Genomic DNA, 24,591 nt, shown 5'->3' on the forward strand with positions numbered 1-24,591 from the left:
AATATAGAAATCACTGAAGTGACACAAATCAAAAAGAAATTTTACTGGGAAAATTACTTGAGAACTTCTCTCAGGCTTTCTAACTTTCCACATTCAGAATGAAAATGCTCAGCATATTGCATTTTCCGCTAGGTAGAGAATGATTTATGATGATATAATGAATCTTCACCATGATCAGACACATCTGTGGCATCTTGGCCAGGTTTCTTCTGCCATCAAGGCTTCCCAAATATTGTACCCCCTTTGCACAAAAGAAGCAAGAAGGCAACTACTGTCTTCTTGGCCCCGAAATCTCAAGAATCACCTTTTTTTTGAAAGGAGCAGAAGATAAGACATTGAAAACATCACTGCTGAAAGCTTTGCTAGGAGCACATTTCCAGGGATGCAGCAGCAATGCAAGCTTGCCATATGCACCATACACCAAGCAAGACCCTCTCTGGGAGAAAAAGGGTTCTTGTTCTCCACGACTCACTGCACTAACAGTAAACATTTCTAAGCTGCTTCTTCCAGAGGCAGACCACAAATCTGCAGCTCACCCTTCCCAGCTCACTTCTTAGCAAACAATATTTAAGCACAGAAGCATCAATGGATACTTTTTAAGTGAACTTCTTACTCCTGTGTAAAGCTACAGTTCTCTGCTCCCAGAGAGGGATTTTCTAGGAGCAATTCCCTTTTCGCCAGACAAACCAGTTCAGCAGTGGAAAATACAGGTAATGTGATTGGATCAGAGTGGCAGGACAGTAGCAGTCACTGCTGAAAGAGGTGGGATGGGTGAGGATTGTTAAACCTGGAAAAAACCTCTCAGCTGTGGAAAGGCAATTTTTCTCTATTATCAACCCTCTCACCATTCATGGAAAGAGTAGCCAATACTAAAGTCCTAATGCAGCCACTATTTGATTTTAAGATAATAAACAGCCTGACATCTTAATCCTGGAAACAACATCTTTCATGCTCCTACACAGCTCCCTGGTGCTACCTCTCACACACTAATTTTGCCCAAACTTAGGGCCTTGTGTAGAAAAAGAAAATAAGTGAAAAGGAAAAAGAAATTACCAAATACTTGATGGCTGGACACCATAAATTACATTGTTTCAGTCTACCTTTAGCCATCTATTTCACTGTATGGCAGCAAAAGCATTGCCTTTTTAAGTTCTATATCAAAATGTTCACAAGCTTTCGAGGGTATGTTCTCTTCCTGAGTGTACTTGCTCTGGCTGAGAGGGAGTTAATTTTCTTTAGAGCAACACTCATGGTGCCATGTTTGGATTTGCAAGCAAAACAGTGTTGATAATACACAGGCAGGCAGAGAGTGAGAGAGCAGCTGTGTGCTTCTTAACCACCTACAGGGGTTAAACCAAAACATTGAGGAAAGTGCAAGTGATGACAGCTGATGTGAAAAGAACACAAATCAATTTATACAAAGAAAGTGGTCAAAATAACAAATTGAGGTGCTTACACGTTTTTCTATCAAAGCCTTTTTTTCCCCCCAAGGCATCCTGGCAGAAATCCTGCAAATATTGCAATCAAAAAGGAAAAAAAGGAAATAAGACTGTTTTCCCCAGACATGAGAAAGAAGGCTGAAAATATAATCGCTGGTGAATAAGAGAGAAATGTTGCTGACCACAATTAGTTAATTCAATGAATCATTAAACAAAACCTAGCATCACAAGCCTTCTTCTTTGGTTACTCCAAGCTTCACCAACAGTATGTTTCTACTCTAAAAATTAAATTTAAAAAAAAACCCTACCTCAAACTTTTCATTTTTCATGATATTTGTTATAGCATCCAGGATCCCAATACTTAATTAACATTTATAATGTTAAGTAATGGTATCTATTTTAGTGACTGAGAGGATGATTAATATCATTTGATCATTTGTTTTGACCTTCAAAACAGCTCTCTTTTTTAGTTATAATCCCACAGAAGGGGTGAGAGGCTAAAGGAACTGAAAATTATATATATAAATATATATATATATGCAAATGTGCCACAAACACAATCTTTTCAAAAGTCAAAAGGAATCAAGAAAAGCTGCTGGGATAGGAATGATAGCCAGTAAACCAGAAGAGCTGTTTTCCCAAAGTGGGTCATTGATTCCTGACAGATGACTGCTGAGTTTCCAAGGTTAGTTTTCTTTCTTCTTGGGTCACATCACAGCAATTTAGGTAACAATAATGCAGAACACATTCTGCCAAGCTCTGCTTTGATCATTGCCATCCCTCCATACTGATGGCCTGTCTCCCCCTGCATTCTGGAACCAAAGACTCAGAACTGAGACTTTCAAAGGGACAGTATTAGCTGGAAGATGAGGGCTGACTGCTGTTAACTAACAGCTGGGCATGGCTGAATTCTAGCAAACACAGATTTGTGTTTGTAGCCTACACCTACGGCCCCTGATGAAACATCCTGGGATTCAGGGACCTTGTGATACAGCAAACCGCAGTTTAGGATTGCTCAAATCAATTATGCCACAGCAAAACCTTAATCTTCATGGCACTGTCTGGATGAGGAGGATTAAAGACACTGTAAAAAGCCTGTGCTCATTAACCCAATATTCTACCCCCAATAATGGCAATCACTAGTACCGCTTGAGCAGTCAGTCCTTATCCAACATCCACTCATCCTTAAAGTTAACTGATTTGGCCTTAAATTTACAGAACAGGTGGCATCCACCATAGCAAGCAGTGCTTGTGCTGATTTATTTTTGTATTTTTCTTTATAACTATTTAGAGCCTCATTAGAGATGCTCTCTCTGGGTTGTTCGCAAACAAAATTAATAATATATAAAATACTCACTTCCTCCTAGATCCTGAGGCATGAGTTTTTCAGTTTTGTGCCAATGTTCTCGGAATTAAAAAAAAAAAAGTGGATGTTCTGGCAACTAATTACGCAATGTAATCTACAGAAGACATATTGTCTAGACATCCTTGAAGTGGAGCAGTTTCTCATATGTGCTTTACATTTCCTCTCACCCAGATGGAAGATGTCCATGTGGAACTCAGCCTAAAAAGGAACTTATCCTCTCCACTGCAACTGATAATTGCATGGGTTCTGCTGCTATCTTTGTAAAACAAGCTCAGAAGCACTACTGCACTTTGCAGGGATACCAAACAACCTCTGAGTTGGAAAACGTGTCCTGGTTTGGGTTATGGACGGGGTTAATTTTTTGCAGCAGCCATGAGGGTGGAGAGCCTGGAGCTGTGTGGGCATGGCCAGGGTCCTAACATGGCCAGGGCAGGGAAGAGGACCCTCTTTCTCTTTTCCAGAAAAGAAAGAGAATTCCTTTCTGGTCCTGGGGAAAGCCTGGTGGGCGGAGGCACTGCCTGCCATTGTTTTCATTGTCCCAGGCTTGGCGGGCATTTTGCATGCAAATCACCCTTTCTTTGTACGTTTGTCCTTACTGGTATTGTTGCTGTTCATTTACTTATCTCATGGATGATTCCAATAAACTGGTTCTTAACTTATCTCTGCCTTTTGTCTCCCACTGAAGGGGAGGAGGGGTGTGCAGCTCATGGTTTTCTTTTCAGTGGAACTACTAAATTGAAGAATACCATTCCTAAACTACAACATTAAGTCAAGAGGGTATTTTTGCCACTGGAGACTTGAAATGGGCTTGAATCAAGAACCTCTGAGACAAAAGAGGTCACTTTTTAGTAGTTGCCACAGAGAAGATGAATTTGTTGCATTATGAAATAAAGCTCATCTCCACATCCATAAAGGAACTCAAAGAGACAGCAACGGGAGGGGGAGCACAAATAATATCTCCCTGAGTTATATCCAGGGCCATCAGCCCAGCAGAGGTCCATACACACAAGGCCAGAGGAGCATGGGGCACAGCATGAGGTGGGAGCACAAATCACGGACTCCTGAGCAATGAAAACCTTCCCAGGGCTGTCCCAGGGCTGTTCCAGCAGAGCCATTGGTTCCAGTGCCCCAGCATGCCACTCATCACTTTATGATAGCTGGACCAACTCTTGATATCACCTTTTGGATTATGGGGATTGCTGCATAGGGTGGGACATACGTGATGGTGGGGAAAAGCAGCTTGGGGTCAGACAGACTTACCATGGGATGTGTAGGGGAGAAGCCAAAGGCACAAAAAGTGAGTTTAGGTGATTTTGGGAAGAGCAAGGGTGGGGAAATAGAGGTAAGGGTATAAAAAGGGCTTGGCATGTAAATAGTTGCTGACGAGTATTTTTATCGGATCAGTACAGCCTGTCCTGTCTTCTTATTAAATTCCTTTCTATGTCTTTCCTGGCTGAGAGCCTTTTATTCTGTGTGCATGAGGGTCTATGGGGCTATGAGTGCTGCAACTGGAGTCAGACCAGGGGGGCAGCAGGCCCAGATGTTCACAGTGCCAGGAAAGACTGGAAAGAATGCAGGTCTGCGAGCAAGCATGTGAACTCTAGCAATGGGCCTGCCAAGAACACATCTTCAGCTGGCTACAAACAGAACCTGGGAGGAAACAGTAGCAGTAGCCTCACCTCCCTGGGGCTGTTGGATCTAGCAGGTTCTCCTCTAACAGAACTCTTATCTTGCCATCTAACAAATATCTGGGAGGATTGCTGTTGATCCCCTGACAGAAGAAGTCTTCCAAAGACAGGCTTGCTCCCTTTTCTCCTGCACTGTGGTGTGGCAGCAGCACAAAGCCAGACCAGCACCCCAAGTGTGAGACTGCTGAAAGATGAAATCATTCTCAGCTGAGCTGTGCAGATGCTACAGACAGACACCAGCTTTGCTTTCACCACTACAATATGACATACTATCAACTTGACGCTTTTCAGGCTGCACAAGTATTCATTTCTTCCTGATTATGTTTAAATGGAGCTAGGAGATACTACAGTCACAAATATGATGTGTATGTTTAATCATACTGCTTCACTTTCAAAAGAATGTTTTCTTGTTAGGCTACTATTAAGATTTTATTAAAATGACAGCAATATAACTAGGAATTGGGTAAGTGCACTTGGTTTTACAATATTTTGATTAGAGTTAGCACAGCTTCCTATTTACTTATGATGATATAGAAAAAAGAACTTTAAACCTCTCCCAGAAAGTTACACATCATAGATTCATATTTTGTTGTTAGAGTGGCACTTAATAAAATGAATCATTAACATTGCACTGAATAAGGGACTAAATACAGTAAGCATGGCAACTGAAACAGGAGAACCAAACATATTCCAGCTGTCATTATTGTCAAAAAATTTTGGATTTCAAACAGCATGTTAAATGTGAGACCTCATAGAAACACAGAATCAACTGTGTAGTAGTGATTAGACTGATTTTTTTATGCCCCTCCATTAATGCTTTTAGCAGCAGGTAAAAGAAGAAGATATGGAAGTTTTGAAGCATCAAAAGTGACATGAAAATAGATGATGGCTTGTCTGGCAAGCTTTAGTGAGAAGAAAAGGCCTTATTATGAAATAACAAGCAATAAGACAGAGGTGTTCACTGTCCCAAGGAGCTACTTTTAGCAGATCTCTCACTGTATTAGTGTCAAAGTATGTGACTGAATAATGACACACCACATAAAAGGCTTGTGAGGAGAGACAACTAGACCAAGAGTAGTATCCAAAAAAGAATACAGAGTGAGAACACCTCCAAAATCTAACACATCTATAGCACACACAGCTGTGTCCTCCACACTTAATACTGAGTAGAATGCTGAAAACTCTCAACACCTAATCTGATATGAAATGGGGTCACTGGATATGGAACAATGAAATTAAGGACTAGATACCTTTGAAAAAATGAAGGAAAATCAGAGCACCAGACACGACCCAAACTACAAAATTATCACAACTTCAACTTTCTTCAAAGTGAACAATGCATTTCAGTAAACAGTTTACAGGACAGGGACCATTTCCCTAGGAAATCCTATTTAAAAAAATGCATGTAGGCAAAAATGCAAGAGACTTCTATTTATATACCTATTCTCCCCATGAATCCAACCAACAAATTGCGCTATCCATTATGTCTGCATTATGTTGAGGAATCGTTCACTGCAGTTTATTCACACAGTTTATTTGGAGATCCTGGTCTTGCTTTTGGTTGTGCTGATTTCACACTCAGGAAAAAAAAGAATTACTATACAGCTCCACATGTGTGAGCAAAAGCATTGTTGGGTCTTCTAAATGTGCAGAAACAGAAAAGCTCAGTTTAGGTATCTTCAAGAGTGAAAGGAAAGGATGAGATGAGTATTAAAATAAGTACAGAGACAGTAAAAAGCTGAAATACAACAATTATGAAACACAGAGAGAAGGTAAGATGAAACTGTGGAAAACAATATTTTGCATCAGATATAAAATAGCCCAAAAATACATGAGAAAAAACCCTCAATCTTTTAAATGAAAATTAAGAGCAAGTATAAATGCTTACCTGGGAGAATATGCAAGATTCCTCTCAAACAGCATGAGCTTCAATGCTTGAAATAGTGGGCTCTTAAAGCTACATGTTCCACAAAACCCCAAAAGTACAGCTCTGTTTACCTTTAGAACCATGCACTGGGTCCCTTCTATTCAGTTACCAGTGGCGACTGCTTGACCTGAAACTCTTCAACTGCTGGGAAGCCCATTTGTCAAGTTACCTTAAAACACTTCTGCTCATTTCAACAGACCCTGGCAGACATATCTGTATGTGGATAACTCCCTCTGCACAAGTAAATGTCAGTGTGCCTGCAGGAATGCTTGCAGTGATATTCGGTCTGCTTCTGCCTAACCATATTTTATTCATTCAAGGGTACAGTTTTCATCAATCCCCAGCAGGTTCCCTTCTAGGAAACAGGACAGATGACCTGAGTTATTGCAACAGGCAGCAAAAAAACCAATGTACTAGAGGGACTAAAGTAAAGACATTTGTTTTCAGCAAAGCATCATGAAAAATAAATTAGTAAGATCCAATGTGTTTTAAATAGAGAAACAGATCTAAACCTTCGGGGAAGACTGTATTTAAAAATGCAACAGGCTCAACTATTAAAAATGCATGGTAGCAAAATGATTCAAGATGTTTTGAGGCTTATGGGGAAACTAACAAAAACACAGAATTCTAACTGTCTTTCCACTGCTTTCATTATATGATTCTCTTTTTCCTCTCTTTTTTCCTTGCTTTTTTCCCCGAATATTTCTTCCAATTAGTGCTAGCTTTTTATTTGCATAAAAACCAGATGATTGTAACTTGCTACTAAAGCTGATTTCCCACCTGAAGATAGCCTTCTATAGCTAAACTTTAACAGGCAGCTGTCATCAAAAGTTGATGTTGACAGCATCAGATTGTTGTCCAGTACCAGAGGAAATGGATCCTCAAATGACAAACATAAAGAAGAGCTATGGGGCAAGTGCTTTGATGGAGTTACAGATGGCTAAGCAGCAAGAGCATATGAACTCTTAGGAAGTAAAAGATCCTATTTTTATGTAAATGTCCTCACCACTGCTGTGTAAAATCTGGCAATCTCAGCTACCACATTCAAGACACTTTTTCCTATTGCACATTCTATCTTGAAATTTAGTGTGAAAATTCCGAAGAACAAAAGGAATTCAACAAGATCTTTCAAGATTTGAGTCATACACTGACTAATCCCACTTGTAGCAGTTTAATCCCATACAATAAATAAGCACCATGCAGCTGCTTGTTTACACCCCTCCTCCCATCAGTGGGATGAGAAGGAAAATCAGAAAAAGGTAAAACATGTGGGCTGAGATAACAATTTAATAGTTGAAATAAAGTAAATTATCATAAACAAGCTTCTATGGCATATCAGGGCTTCTCCCCAGCTACAGGCTCCCAGGGACCACTTCCCAAGAACAAACAACTAATTGCTCACACTTTTGTGCAAATTAGGGACTCAATCAGCTGGCATTTGCCCTTCATAAATACTTCTACATAAATCTAACACAGAGGACATTCAGGAAGCTGGTAACAAGTTAAGATAAGCCTCAAAGCACACTTGAGAGCTAAATAACACCAGTGTTTGGGGAATGCTTTTTACTTTAATGTCTACATCAAGTTTGATCAGCTCTTTGAAGTAGAACACAAAAGATTTGGCTTGCTCAGTCAGTCTAGAAATGGATATGATCTTGCACTATTATTTTTCACAGAAATTTTAGAATCCATCCTCCCTACTTCTGTGTACTGAAAAGAATTTTAGGTGACCCAGAGGTTCAGATGGAATTTCTTATAGAAACCTAAGAATGGCAAATGCCATATATATATGGCATATATATATAATATACTCTAAATGTAAAATCTAATTTTTCTTTATTCTATGCCCAAATAAAAAATAACTTTGAATAAATATAATGTTAGGTTGTCACCAGTCTGTGATAAAGCAAGAGTTTGAAGCTTGTTTTCTTTGTTTTTAAATATGCCTGCCTTTTTGTAGTGGAGAAGTGCATACAGTACCTGTTATTCTTATGTGGTTCCTTAAAAGTTTTCATATAGACAATAGGTTACCAGTGAAATATAATATCAGCTCATCAGGTTCCTGAGGTGCTCTTCTGCAAAGCTATGAAATAACAGTTCATCTCCTCCTTGGAGAAACCTAATACAAAATTTTCCACATACAATCACCTTAAAGTCTTCCCTCCTCCCTCTCCAGCTTTATATCCCACCCAAACCCTTCAATTTCAAAAGATTTTTTTAAAGAAAAGAAAAATAAAAGAAAAAAAGAAAAGAAAAACAGCTTATAAAACAGCAAAGAAAATAAAGTTATTTTAATATATATAGAAAGAGAACAAAATGAAACTTGAGGGAAAACTTACTGGCGTTACAGTTTATCCTGATACAGTCTAGATGGGGAAAAATAAATGAAAGATGAAATTGCATCCTTCAAGGTAACAGCTGCAGACATCCAAAAACAATCAGTCCACCCTTCCGGGGACAGACACACGCAAAGAGATGTGGCCATTTTATATTTATACACAGTCTGTACAAGTTCAGGAGTGGGTGTATATGTACAGTATATTCTATGTAAATATCTGTTACATAAATATATATATATATATACATATACATATATATATACATATATGTATAGAGAAATATACCAATATACATACATAGCCACATGTTGATACAGAAAGTTCTTTTCTTTTTATAGGAACCTACAAATCTAAGAGAGTCTTCCACTCCAGACCATGACTTGATATGAATTACAATTTAAAAAGTTGTAATTAAGGCACAAAAATCTCCCTCAAGACACAAGTCATACTCAAGTGTCATTTTGCTTATTAGAGACCTTTAGCAATTTCTCTAAGAAGCTTGAAGCTCAAAGCGAACCTTTACACTTGGTTTCTTTTAAATTAATTTGTACTGTTATTGCATAAATACACCATCTGTCAACAGAGAATACCTGTAAAATCAGCCTATGAGATCTTTTGGTGCAATATTTAACCCTTTCCAGCTCTCCCAAAGACAGACCCTCTTCTAATTTCCCCAAAGCTAGCCCAAAACATTTTTTAACATGTGCACAGACACATTTGACGCTGTCCGCTCAGGCGAGGAAAGGGTTAACATAGTGCCCACTTGTGTCCTACCATAAAATGGCCACTTGCAAACAGCTAACCGCACGAACGCCCAGCCCAGATTTCAGCTACTTCTAGAGGTTGGGAATACTTTTTTTTGGGCTTGGCAGGGAGAATGGGGAGGTGTTTCAAAGGTGCCCAGCCCTGCCAGTTCCTCAGAGCCCAAGCTCATCTTGCTGCCTGAACGCCGAGGCTGAATGGGGTGTTCGTAACGTTCAGGGAGAAGATGAAACGGGCAGTGAAGTGGCAGGTCTGGGAACCTTTGCTGCCCTGCTTCGGTCAGAGGTCACAGGCAAGGGAGGGACGAAGTGAGGTACAAGGAGAGAAAAATGGAGCTATGCTTGTGGAATCTAATAAATGGTAACGGAGGAGTCTCCACAAAGAAAGCAAGTTGAGGCAGGAGAGCCGGAGCTAGAGGGCTTCTGAGCATTGCTTCTCTCTTTCAACACACTAATGCTCAGCATATCTCAGGATGTGATCCATAAGAGGATCTTTCATTTATTTACAGCCTTGTGAACATCCAGTGCTGTGGAGTCTAACATGGGCGAGAGCTTTCATATTAGTGCTATTACATATCTTGGGCTATGCTGGCCTTCTCCAGGAAATCAAGGCCGTGAGTAATAGCACCATGCAGTGAACACGTTGTCTGGACAACTAGAGCTTTGATCACCAGGAATGGTTGTATTGATTACAGAGATTGATTACAGAGATATGGCCCAGCAAGGGAGATTATATAGAATGGCAGAGAAATATAATGCAGTTTGCTTCTTAACTGGACCAATTTAATGTTTTCTCAGACAGATGTAGGATAATTATTTCAGCAGCTAAACTCAGTTCTTAAAAAATGAAGGAGGGGAAAGAACAAGAGTCTATAAATAATAAATAAAGAGTTGTAATGAGCAGGGGCATACCAATCACAAGTAACATAGCCAGAGAGAGTCTGTTTTCAAGCAGAACTTCTCCTGAGAAAATCTGGGTTTGGTTTTGTGCGATTAGGTTTGTCATGTGTCGTCAACCGCAACAGAAAAGTGGGAGCAAACAGCCCTGGAGCAACTGCTACGATCACCGTACAGTGGTGGCCATATCCCTTGGAGTTGGGTGGGGTACAGGGAGCTCTGAAGTACATGCAGGGGAACTTCCCTCTCTGACCTGATGGAGAGCGACAGCAAGAGAGACACCCACGTCTCACCACAGGCAAGTGAGGCCAAGAGAGCTATAGCTGGAACATGGGAATTTCATACAGACTAAAGAGCAACTGTGCTGGAAAGGGAAACATACATGGCTGGTCCTCAACAACATTCATCAGAGACTAAAATCACTCTTGAGCTATTGATGTCTGCAGTTCTGTTTCGTTGGTTTTATTTTTTCAGTGATACAAAATAACCATTTTTCCTAGGGCCTACCCTCAGGCTAAAACACTATTCCAGGTGAAGGGATAGATGTTTCAAACTGAAAACCAGAGTAGGCCTTCTCTTGGCTGCAAGACTCCTATTTCAAAGGATGAAGGTCCAGGCCACTGAGAGGGCTGCCCTGACCAGTGCCCTGACACGGCACTAGTACATCTCCAGACTGTGAGCATAAAGTCTGCAATGCCATGCAATTGGGAGCCAGACAGAAACACCCAGGTGCACTCCAAAGGAAGCAGCTCCCTATCCAGGGCTCCTCTAACTGGGTCAGTGTGGATCCTGCAGGGCAGCTAAGAGAAGGTATCTGCTTGCACTGTTACCCCAGCACCACCATATCATCCACACTACCATCCAAGAACATGCATAGGGTTTTTTGGTTGCCTTAATTTTGAGCCTTGCCCAAAGCAGACCAAAAATTTTCCAACCATTAACACATGAAGTTGTTCTCTCCCTCTCAAGTGAGTTTTTGAAAAGGAAGAAAACACTTATGTTCCTCTAAACTAGTAAAACAGTACAAATCCAGTACAAATCCAAAGCAGAGATTTTTCCTGGCAGTGTAGGGTGTAGTTTGGTCTTTGTGCTCAAAACAGCAGCATCTGGCTAACTCAGGAATAATTCTAAAAACTCCTTGGGATTCCTCCTGCACAGTACCAGGGCAATAAGAATTCTGGTAATCATCATCTGGGGCACTCATCCCTGTTATCAGTATTTATTTCTGAGACAGGATTTGGAGATGAGTATGCCTGAGCAGCTGTAAATCAGTCACCTGCCAGTTCAGCAACTGGATGAGGAATGTGGTGGATTAGTAGGGAAGTGAAAATAGAGTCTGTTACTGCATAGGGAGCAGGATTAGCTGGGAAAACCTCCTGCAGTTACTTTCTTTTCATTAATTGTCTAATGTACACCAGAAGTTCCTTCCTTAGTGCTCAGATGAAGGGTTTTCCAGAGCATATAACCTGGAAAATGGGCCAAAGACGCTCTCCTTCAAAAAGGTTAAATAACGCAACTGCAGTTGCTAACACAAGAGATCTATTGTTTGAATGAAGATATCTTTAGCAGCAAACACAGATCTGCAATTTAGGTCTGGTGTTTCTTACCATTTTTATCTTTTTGTCTGAAAATAGTAATATTTATTTGATGCTGCTAAGGCTTCAGGCTGTTTAATCCTTGAATAAAGAAAGAAAGTTACCTATACTGTGTGAGGACAAAATGGTTTTTCCTTTAGATGAGCAGCCATGTGTGGTTGTGGAAGAGTACTTCAGGGCAAGAATAGGACAAAAAAGATAATCAGGGCCCAACTTTTTCTAAGCTCACTCTGAGTTATTTCCTATGGGAAAACCAGAAAAAGTCCCGTGCACACTTACCCTACATCATATTGAGGCTTCTTGCCTATCTCCTACTTGCACTATTTTTATGTAGAAATGACAAAAGAAACTTTCTCTTTTGGATGGGCAAATGGGGCTTTGACACCCTTCAGGATTTATCTTAGGAAAAGACAGGTGAGAGAGATGATTACACCTCCTTAAATGAAAGGAGGCAGGAAATAGTTATCCTAGTCACCTGAAGATATGCCAGATCAGGAAGAATAAAAACCTGAAATGGTCTTTAACAAAAGTCAGTATAAGATTATAACCCTGCCACTTATAAATAGGAAGAAAACTGTGAACGTGGATCTCCCTATCAGACCAGCCATTTCTTTCCCTTTCCGCACATCATCTCAGCATCAAAAATTATTCCCAAGCATGCTCCAAGCTATGATTTGCCTAATATCTCTTTCTCTCTCTCTCTCTCCCCTTCCACTCCAGACCCATTTCTTCAAAATCCTTCTCAACAGAGATATGCATCACATTTGGATTTCAATTCTTCACACAACAAAAACTCGAACTACTGAGTCAACTCACGGTGACTGCTGCCAACACAAAGATTTGCAGTGCCTTGGGCACCCACACTGGAAAGCCTGAAGCAACTTCCTTGCCCCCTTTCCTTAGAGAATTATTCATTGCTGTTCTTCCATTGTTGTTCTTCCTTTCCCTCCCACGTTCCAGAGCAAGCCCCCAGGTGCCCATGCCCGCCGTCCCTGTCTGCCCTGGCTGGTTTGGACCCTGTTGGAGGGGTGAGAGGGATATGCCAGCCCCTGCAGGCTGCTCCGTACGCTCTGTTCTCAGGGCTGTTTGCCGTGCTGGCCGCAGGCTTCAGGCCTTTGAAGGGTCGAATGCCATCTTTTGATTTACCATGGCTGATGGGGGGTGGGAAGGCTTTACAACTGAAACACACTCAAGAGTCAACAACAACAAAAAAAAAACAAAAAAAAGAAAAAAAAAGAAAAAAAAGAAAAAAAAACAAAACGTAGGAAAGACCTTAATAAAGACACAAATGATAATAAGTAATCAAATGGAATAGATCACAGAAGAGAAAAGACAGCTCTTAGTAATAGTATTAAATGACATAAGAAAAGCACAATTAACTAATGCACCCCTCAAAACAGTCCTTTTTCACACACATCTGTCATGGGTTAGGGAATACTGACATGTGTACCAGCACCAAGCATACTCAGATCTTCAGAGTTGGTGTAGTTGATTGTTTCTCACCGGTAAGGAGATTTTGGCAAGGCTGGGTAAAGATTTAGTTCTTGTTTGTGACATTTGGGCTATGAGCAGTCTCCGCACAGAGTTATTGTGATTTAGAGTAAACAACTGGAAATGAATGGCTCTGGTAAGATGGTTCTTCCTCACATTCTGTTCTTCAGCAGCAAGGTAACTGCTGTTTTGGTAGAAGGAAAGTCCTGTTTCAAGGACATTTTCTGACAGTTTTATAAATCTGAATAAAGGAGAGGTGAAGCTCAATCTGTGTTCCAAAAGTCTAAACTACCTCCCTGTTGAGTTAGAGTGCTGACAGGTTTCCATTGATCCAGCCTATAGTCACTTCAAGGAAGATTCAACCTCACAAAAATTTGCAGCTGAAAAGTTGGCAAAATGTGGCATACACATTGCTTCAGTCCCTGCCACTACACAGAGTCAGCCTCAGTTTACACAGGGGTTGGTTTAAAGATTTTGTCCCTGCATCAAGCTGTCAACAGCACAGCTTTCCCCAACATGTGTAGACCATCTGTCAAATCTTTGGCCACATCTTTTAGGAGCCAGACAGAGCTGAACAGTCCACCTCTAGGCTAAGTGGTGGCATAACAAACCCCAGTGAGTGCCAAAAGTGACCAGTGCCAATCAGGCTTACAATGTTGACAGGCCCTGAGGGAAAATGCCTTCTGCCAGCATGACATAATGAAAATTGGAAAGGAAAAAGCAAGCTTTAAAAACTAAGTAAATTCAGGGTGATATAAAGATACCCTCCTCATATCCACTTAGGATCGAAGTCTAGGAAGCCCCAAAATGAGCAATTCCCCTAATTCTCATTCATTTTTAAAAAGATATAACAGAATCAAACAAGTAGTATCTTTCTCAGAAGAAAAAGTGACAGTTCCCTATGAAGTCTGGCAATTTTCATGCTGCAGTACTTCTCATGAGGGAATATCAAAGGTGATAAAAGCAGCCCTTACTAAAATACTAGTACATCCCTCACAGTGTGCAAAGAATTCTCCTTTCAACAAGTAGAGGAACCAGGGCTTGAAAAGTAAAATAACTGGCTCTGGGCTACAAGAGGATACTGTAGAGTTGGGCAGATAATCAGTTGCCCCATCACTTCCCCAACAGAAGCAAGCCACTACCAATCTTTCAGCTATTAATTTTATTTTATTAGGAAAAAAATTAGCTATAATTTTCAGGAAATGAAACGGGGGAAATATAATCTTATTTTTCTTGATTATTAGCAACTAATTAGACCAGAAGAAAATGCAAACACATATAGATAGACAATTGCTCTGGGGTTTTGTAGAAGATTCTGATTTCACAAGTAAGGAGGCTCAACAGCAGTTCTTCTGAGCTACTCCCTGGAGAAACCCTGAAAATGTATGAAATTTTCCTTCACTTAGAGTTAATATAGGCAGAAATGGCTATCATCAGGGTGCTGTTTCTCTTTATTTGAGGAGTTACTGACACAGCTGAGGTTCATCTATTCCATCTGTCCTATAGGCCAGTCTGGATAGCACAGCAAGTGCTCTTCTGCAGCTACAGACTCAATAGTGCTTTATGCTTCTTCAGTCAAACTAAGTAGAGCAAATATGCAAATATATTGTTGTTTAGCATTTATTCACTAGAAGGCAAGAGATTCTATAGACTTTTAGATGGACACTTTTATTTTAAGAAATATGAACTTGTTTGATGCATCTTCTTCACTTTCTTATTCAAAAAGTAAATAATAGGGTCTGGGTCACAATTTCAAAGCCAAAAGAAATGTTCCAGAGGACAACATATTTTACAAACAAAGCTGCTATGTGGTTTGCTCCTGGTAGCCACAGCAGGGCTCTGAATACGGTGATACTAATTAGCTCAAAAAACGTGAAACCTGTTCCTGTGGGCCTTAGAACTTGAAAAGCTGACAGAAGCTTTCACAGACCATACACAAACCTTCATTAAAATAACCTACACATTAGGAGGCATAAGGTTATGCACTATTATGTTAGTTTTGCCTCTTTTAATCCGAACCTCTTTTTGTTTGTATTCCTGAATTCACATGAAGCAACCAGATGCATCACTGGGAAGTGAAAGAAGTCTTCAACTCATGTATTTACATTCTTAAAAAATCTGTCATTCTATAGAATACATAAAGACTGGCAAGAAAGTTAATTGAGGCTAATCTAATAGCACATTCACTCCCAATTGTTTTCGTATTGTTGCTATTGTTGGACTAGTTTTTAATTGTCTTTTTTAATTATTTTCTGGGAAAGTGTAACTCTAAGGAGACAGAACACAGCCCTTTGGGATTGTTAATTTCTTTTTTATAAAGACACAACAAAAACACCAGCCTTTTTTATTAGATATATAAAATATGGCAAGCTGTATCAAATGCTGCCAAATTATGCAAAGGGCAGGGGGTTCACAGGACTCCTGCCTGCCACCATATCCATTTTGCTTCCTTTCCATGTTCGCCTTTGACTGTTTTGAGTGATGCTGGATGAATGAGGGATGTAACTGATCAAAAGATGGACCAAGTAGCATGTTTCACACAGAGCTCACCAGTCCCAGACCAAGAAAGGAAACTTAAAAACTTAAAGATTTAAAAACCAACACTGTCCATAACGAAGAACTGATAGCAAATCATGCAGCAATGCAGAAGAGAATTTCTCTCCGCAAGAGAATATAATTATAAAAGTTTCAGCAGTTATTTTAGAAACCAATCCAATCCAATCAAACCAACAGAAAATAAATGAAATAATTTTTTTAAAAAAAAAACCACTAATCACAAGCCCAAACTAAGAGAGAAGAGGGCAGAGGGAGGTGTTTACACAATACCTAAATTGACCATGAGTTTGACCCGGCCTCCGTCCAGCTCCAGGCGCAGAGTGTCAGCGGAGTCCCGGGAGGTGGTGGCCATCAGCAGCCCATAGGCACGCTGGGACATGAAACGGAAGGACACATCCTCTGCCTCTGTGTGCATAACCATCGGCATGATGATCTTCATGTACATGCTGCCATCGTAGCTCAGGATAGAGGCCTCTGCAAGGGATCAGCAAACAATTGCAAAAAATGAGAAGTGACACCTCTGAAGGGCACTCACAGCTACCGTAGAGCACTGTGTTTACAGAATCCATAGCACTTACCACAGAAGGGTTTGCAGCTGGGGAAAAATGCAACATCTAACTGCACCCAGAAACCCTGCCAGGTAAATATGAGCAGCAAAGAAAGATATGGCTTTCACTGTAACTGCTGACAGCAGTACCCATGGACACACAATTCCCAAGGTCAAGCATGTTAGGACAGAGCCCCTTTGTGATTATAAGCTAGCAAAGCTTTCGTTTTTCACATCTCCTTCAGGGCCCTGAAGTCCAGCCTTCCAGGACTAGCAGTAATGACTAGGGTAACTATCTTGTTCTTGCTAATTTAGAGAGGAATTTCCTTTCATTGATACCACTTTAAGGACAAACAACTGTATAAAGTGAATTTCCTAATAGGTCTTTTCTAAATCAGATTTGTTCCATTTTATATTTTATATTTTTCCACTACTTACAACAATCAGTGTTAGTAGAGCTCTGCTGACACAACCAATGCAAATGAAGAAAGGAACAAACCAAACTCCATTGCAAGTGCCATTCAAATGGCAGGAAAAGTTAGAAGATATAGGCACAATGAAAGCCAGTAGGAGGGCAAAGGAGTGAAGAAAAGTTATATTTTTCTATCATCTCTGAAGATGTCAAAGAAAATTGGAATTTCAGCTGAGGAAAAGAGTTAAATTTAGCATTCTCTATTTGTTCAGGGTCTTGCCTGCAGAAAGTGATATTCTCCTCTAAAGGGTAGAATTAAAGTCTTGTGTTAGAACTGCAGCAAGCACTACAGCACAGCAATCATTGTTTCTTCACGGAATATGCTCAAAAGCATTTTTATCTGCAAACTTTACTAATCTACATAAATATATTAATACATGAATCAGAGCATTTCCATTCCCCACAGCCAACCCCTATCAAAGGCAGAGCTGTAGACATTGCTCCATATAGGGCTTTTACCATAAAACTACATATCAAAATCCCAGAGTTTAAAAAAAAGATAGACTACTTCAGCTTCCTAGAAACATGGATGGATTGCTCTAAAGCTCTCTTACCAGTACCTCATCCCGTTCAGTTCAGCTGGAGTTTTCTCACGTGATTCTGGGGTAGATTGACTGGATTCTCTCCAGTCAATCCACCCCACCACCCAGCCCATTTAATTTAACCAACTGCAAGACATGTATTTGGAATGTAGATGTTCTCCTTATGTTTTCCTTAGTCCCATCTTTCCCAGCCAATGAGAGCAGAACTTCCATAAGGAAACAGCAATCTTGGCTGAGCCAAACCTTACATCCTCTCAATGTCTGAATGTCAGATGCTACAGTAGGGTAAATGGGTGGGAAACTGAGGAACAGCCAAATGTCCATGCTGTAAAATACCCATGGCAAGCTCCAAAATGGCCAGTAACCAAACTGTCATTGCAATGCAATAAGCATGCAAATGAGTTGATAGATAAAGATATAAATATTAAGCAGGTAAAGTGACAGAGAAGACATGTATATGGTTCCAAAACATTTGGTGGGGATCACTACAGTTGTGCTGCTGCAGCAACCCATCACACTAACAAGCTGGTATGCAACACATCTGCAGTCACAGGACACACAAACATATTAAGAAAACTTTTCTGGGTGCACCATTAAGATGAACAACATCCCCACTCATCAGTTTTCTTTGCTGCACTCGTCACACACTGTCATGGTCCGTACACAGAATGCTTTCTACACACATCACCCACTCAGCCATGACATTACACACATCTCTGGTACCAGCTGCCAGAGCTCCCCTGGGGTGCCACATCTTCATTTGGCCAAGAAACAGAGAAGGAAAGAGAGCTTCTTTTTCAAGGTGGAAGGATACCTTCTTCTTTTCAAAGTGCAATTCTCTTCCCCCTCACGTCTGCACCTCTCACTTGCCACCCACAGCTGCAAGCTGGAACTAAATGTACTGTATATTATACATACACTCAAAGGCAATGCCTATGTACACACAAACCTTTCTTGCTCTTTCCTCTCTCTCTCTGCAGATTGTATTAGAAAATGCAGTCAAGCATGAAATGGCTCTTTTGACGCCTTCAGCTCAGATGTGCCTTGCATGAAACAGTTGCTGGCCCTGGCACATGAATAGCTGGGAGAAGGGGGTTGGAGCATATTGGGACTATGAGTGGGAGTAGCTGACACAAGTGTCCCAGCTCTGCTGCTTCCATCTCCACAGTGCCATGCGTTAGGTGCTTTGAAAAGAGGAGTTTTCCTGCAGTGACTAGAACAAACCAAAAGCATGGTAATGAGAGTCTCTTCCCTTCAGTAAGAACTTGTGTCCTTCAGCTTTACCGATCCCATTGCCAGATAATTACTGACCTTAGACAAGAAATTCCAACCTTTACTATTATACTTATGTAAGGAGGACCTGAAGAATACTCAGAATTGCTGAAGATGACATAAAAGTCTGCACAGTGTTGCAGGTGACATCCCTCAGTAGCCTAAATCAGGTGTTACTGCCCTTCTCCAGCCAGTCTGCCACAAACACAATGTGATGAAACCTCGTAACAATTAAGCAGATAAAATTAAATATCTTGAAACAGTTGAAACAGGCTCCACACAACCCAAGGAGACAATGTTCTGTTCTTGCGTGTGCCCTATGGACTTGATGTATTCCAAAAATGACAAGATTTCATTCTCACTTTGCAAGCCTTCACAGTCTGGAGTATCTGAGAGCCTTTCAGCACATCTTGCAAGCAGAACATTCCCTCCAGCTATGAAAATACCCCTTCAGAGGAGGGTATTGCCTAGTAGCAGTCTTACAAGTAAAACCTATTTCCTTTTCCGGACAGTCAGTCCTCAAAGCTTGAGAAAAGCATGTTACAGCTGAGCAAAACATGCAGCAAATCTGCTCAGGGTTGAGTGTAACCTGGCAACAAGTGCATGACCTCAGCCTCCCAGACACCTGTGCTGGCAACTTCTGCCTGAATGCAGGCATCCATTCAAGTGTCCTCAGCCACCTGCAGCAAGGGGACTGTAATGCTTTTTTCAGCCCATAAATACAGGCAGCAGCACAGTTATCCAAGTTTAAAATGCATGCACAGATCTGCCACCCTTCTACTTTTAGGGTAGCTATTATGTTGGATGCATTGGAGCAATATGTGAAATCATGTTTGAGACCCCCACAGATTTGTACAGACAAAAACATTGAGTGGCATTTATTTGTGATCCCAGTGCCAGAAGCTTCATTGCCATTAGCTTGGAGATGGGAAGAGGAAGAAACCAGGTGCTGGTTGAAAACTGCTCTGACATAATGCCAGAAATCTGTGAAAATCAGTATGTTATTAGGAGCAATTAGCTTCCCAGTCTTGTGCTCTCAGACCCTGCCAGTTTTAATTTTACACTTAGCATCCAAAGGAGCAATTCACTGCTGCTTCCACACAAGGCTCTGCATAAACCTCCTAGGGAGATGGAACGGGCATATTCTTAGCATACAGACAGAAAATTATTCAAGACCTCCACATGCTTTTTCTCCTGCTTTGGAACCACTCTCCTGTATTAATCTCCATTCCTCACCTCTTTCCTTTCTCCTCCCTTTTAGTTTTTCTGTAGTCTCCTGTTCTTCCCTGTGGACTTTTTCCCATGCCTCCCAGACTACAATACAGTGTAGTTCTTTACTGAAATTTTCAGAAAGGTGACAGTGCAAAAAGAATTAAAAATATCTACACTTCATGAAAGTTGAAGTCCCCAGTGACAGGAGTTTAGGACACAGGACATTTTCCCCAGCTACATTTGCAAGACCAAAACACTTAGACCAAAGATTTCCACATTGTTGCAAATTCAAATATCCCTGAAGTGCCTAAGCTTTGTATTCACAAACCAAACACTTTCCTGCAGGCATTGATTGCACAGCTCACCTCCTGCCCTCACATATCCACTAGCAGACACATGGCACCAAATAAAAATAAAAGATTTTCTTAAAATCAAAATTACACTTTAAAACAAAACAAAAAAACCCTCTTTTTTTTAAAAAAAAAGGAGCAATAAATCCTCTTTCCTGTCCAAGTGGATTCCATACAGATGAGTTTCAACACAAGAAGCCTGACAAGTAATTTGGGAAGCCTGAATGTAATCACTCAGACTGAATCTGACAACAACCAAGAGAAAATGCTCCTGTTTTGGTGGAAAAGATATGATGGGAACTTTAAGTGCTCACAAGCAGTTAGGACCTTGCCCATCATCCAGCAGGATGGGTGCCAGAAGCTGTGGAGTTCCCTCTGCCAGTGCCTGGCTGCCCAGGGCTGTCCCACGCCCATGGGAAGGTGAGAGGGACAGATGTGCAAATGGGGCCAGGTCCAGCCAGGAGCCAGGAAACCTCATGGTGATGAGGCAGGTCCATGCTCAGGCCAGGAAATCACTCTGCTGGCCAGGGTTAAGGCGATTCCAGGCAGGGCCAGAGTGCCAGGGCTGAACAAGGGCTGGCTTGGCACACCCAGGGCCAGCACACTGTGGCACCTGGGCACTGCTCCTGTCACAGCAGCACCAGGTGGGGCCATGGGGGCTGCCATGGGGTCCTGGGCCAGGGGCAGCGTGGGGGAGCCCCGGTGGTCCTGTGCTCTGGGACTGCTCCTCATTGACCCAGAAGAAAAGTCCATGTCTTCTAAATGTGCTATAACACTTTCTGCAGTAAACTGAATTTTCCCTGGATGTCTCCCATCTCATTGTCATCAGACTTCATCTTAAACTTAGCCCACCAAACAGGAAATAAATACTAAGGAACTAGTTAAAACTGTGAGACTTCTAACATTGTAAGGTAAAATCCCACAACATTTTTGCCTGTCTACAACAAAAGCTTCAAATGGAGACCTTCCAAATTTTAAACTGACCCAGGAAAGATATATTAGGGACATGGCTCCCAAACCTCTCTCCATTAATAAACCTCTCTGAAGTGTGTCATCTGGATTCTAGATTTGCTTAACTTTAGTATTTAATCAACTCCCCAGCTCCCCAGGTTAACCTGTGTCTACCCTATGAAGTACTGTGTACCAGATTCCATCAGCATCAGGCTTGGAATGCCCTCCCTACACTCCTGTGTGTGTCACCACACACAACGAGTATGAGTTAATCAAGGGGTGTTGTCAGGTGGGGAGTTGCCAAAAAAATTAACTCCTGTACTCCCCAATGAAAGGCAAATAAACTTTGCTTCTCCTTTCTCTGGGCTGTAATCATGAAGAACTGGCCCAGGGAGGAGCTGTAAGAGCCCTGAGCACCACAGTGGAAATATTTGCAGACAGAGGAAACTGTAGCTTGTAAATGTTATTGCTAGCCCTGGGAGGTGAGCAGTGAGGTTATATTGTGGTACTGAAGCTTGGCAGAGACTCCGGAGAACAAAGAAGGAGCACATGTGCTTTTCAAATCTACTCCAAATGTCACTCTAACATTTACAGAGCTGTGTACAACTATTTGGGAAGAAATCTCTGGCAAGAAGGCAGAGGGTAGAAGAAAAATTGCTCCTCAATGTAAAGGAGCATAATGTAAAGGAGAGAAACACGATACTAAAATGAGAATTTAAGAGTTTGCATTAAATGGGTGGCACTTCAAAAAGTGACACAACTTCTGTTCAGTTCAAACATCTTTGATTCCTCTTCATGTCAAGCTACATGAAGCATTTGATCACTACCTGCTGAATAATGTGCACTGAAAAAGGGAGATTACAGCAAAAATGTTTGGTTTACCTCAGAGTAAAGTGAAAAAAAAGAGGTAGCAGACACAATTTGTAGCGAGGGAAAATCAAGAAAATTGTAAGAAAAAAATGACACAATGAGGATTGCCACACACACTGCAACAGAACAGCTGCAGAAACACCAATCTTCAAGTTAGTGTCACTTGAAGCAGGTGGTGGGGACAACAACTTTCCACCACGATTATTCAATACCAAGTGCCAGAATGCCCTGGTTTCACTGGATATTGCACCTTTTCACAGACGTCACCTTACACCTGCAAACTGCTGCTGATGTGAGATGGAAAAGGGTTCCAGAGTCACCATCCCTGGAAATGTTCAGGAGGCATCTGGATGTGGCACCTGGGAATTATGGTGCTGCTGGCTTGACAGTTGGACTAGATGATCTTGAAGGTCTCTTTCAACCTTGATGATTCTTTTATCCTGTGATCACCAGTCTATCATTTTTGAAAAGCAAGGCTGTAATGTAAACTACATTCATAACCTTTTGGAAATCCATAAACAACCTCTTCTCAGTTCTGTTTTTCCAATATGGCAAAGAAAACCTAACTACTATTGCCTCTGGCTGTTGGTTTAAGGAGGGTTCGCAGCATTAGACAACCCTCAATTTAATTTCTTTCCTTTTCCTCATCTGACAGCCCCAAATCCCTAAACTTTGTAAGTTCCTGGAAGTACTTTAACAGAACAGGGAGCAAATGGAAGACATTGGTCTAATAACTGTAGGTCAAACTAGTCCGTATCATACTGGTTTTGAAAAACCAAAAAATTCTGCAAGCCAATCAGTGATTTAGGAAGAGCCAGAAGTGAGCACTGATGTGCTGAATATAAGTAAGCAGAGGAACTAGGTATTTATTAAATTCATTTAAGGCAGGCAGCTTTCCTGGAAACAAGAATGTCACAACACTTGCAAAGGATGGAAAACAGGTCATCTTTGAAGGGGGGCCCAACACAACAGAGCAGGAAGCAATTAGGAGGGTAACAACAGTAATAGATGCTGTGGGAAAATACATATGTAATAAGGTTAATATGTAATTTGGGGTTTCAGACTACAACTTCCAAGCTTAAAATATAAGATAAACTAAGCTGAATTTATAATTCTAGGATCTGGAGGAAGGTTCCTTCAGAGCCTTTTCGTCTCCTATCACAGATCTGCTGTCTTCCCTAAAAACATTCTCAAAACCACTAATCTGAGAGTGGTTCCCACCTGAGAGCAGCACTCAGAGCAGCACAGACAGTGCCGAAATGGCAACACTGATTTCCAGGCATCCCACAGACTCTGTCCATCCCTAATGAAGGCATCAGCAGAGATGCAGCAGCCAGATCTGTTCACCCAGCTAATTGCAACCACTGTTCAATTACTGGAGCCATGACAAAAAGGCAAAGAGAAGCAGAAGCTAGCAGCTGGCATGGAATGGATGCTGATATTGCCAGGATCATGAAGGCTGAAGCTGGATGTACATGTTCATGCCTGTAAATTTCACTAGCAGATAAAAGAAATTTAGTTTTATTTTCAAGTAACAGACACTGCCTTTTGAAAACATGATCGTATCCCAGACCAAATTCCACTTTACAATTCCAGTACTTGTAGATAAATGTTTTTAAAATAAAAGGAATTTCAGATAAATAAGGAAGAAAAAAAGAATTGGCGTGGATATGTAAGGTGTTTATTTACTAATGATGACCCAAATTACAGAATTTCAATGTTTGGACAACTACAGGAATGTCCATGGGCTGTCCTTCTCTGACTCCAAACATGACCAAATGCAGTTTCTGTCTTACAACACCAGTATCTTTTGGTAAGGACCCAGTTAGAAATTCATAGTCCTTAACACTGGTTATAATTATCACACAATTATTAAACTCCTACAAGCCTATCTCAAATGCCAAAGGCTGTAGGATCTACAGTGCAGGACTGGTCCAATTGCCTAAACTGACATTCAATGAATGCATTTACAAATAACAGTAGCCAGTACAAACCCTGAGTTCAAAACTCAGAGATTTAGGTTCATGGAGAAGAGAGTTCCATTAACCTTTTCCTTCTTCTCTGAGCTCCAAGAGCCTCCAGTGATCTTGATGGGAATTGTAAATTACAATAAATCCTGCTTCATGTTAAAGCTGCGAAGACTCAGTCAGCACTGGCAACGGACAGGATTCTCCAGTCAAAAGAACTGTAGATGTGTAAATTATGACAGCAGCTGTGACCCTAAAACTTTCACATTCACCATTGCACAGCCCATTTTATTCTCTTTGAAATTCAGGGTGGCACTTGGAATGCAATGAAGAGTGTCATGCTCCAAAA

The 24,591-nt window shown here is 41.0% G+C and overlaps 1 protein-coding gene across 6 annotated transcripts in view; it reads right to left on the reverse strand.

Moving 5' to 3' along the window:
• The window catches only part of NRXN3 (neurexin 3), a gene marked incomplete at both ends in the record, with an annotated part of 894,988 nt that overhangs the window by 601,490 nt on the left and 268,907 nt on the right, over positions 1-24,591 (reverse strand). For 3 of the 6 annotated variants that reach the window (XM_084208337.1, XM_084208338.1, XM_084208339.1), the window contains 2 exons: positions 8,760-8,786; positions 16,330-16,533. In XM_084208337.1, the coding sequence (XP_084064463.1) occupies positions 8,760-8,786; positions 16,330-16,533 (231 nt within the window). The remainder of the gene's footprint in view (positions 1-8,759; positions 8,787-16,329; positions 16,534-24,591) is intronic. The other 3 variants (XM_084208342.1, XM_084208341.1, XM_084208340.1) reach the window with 1 other exon arrangement.

Source organism: Fringilla coelebs (assembly GCF_963513975.1).
Source record: "Fringilla coelebs genome assembly, chromosome: 6".
NCBI lineage: Eukaryota > Metazoa > Chordata > Aves > Passeriformes > Fringillidae > Fringilla > Fringilla coelebs.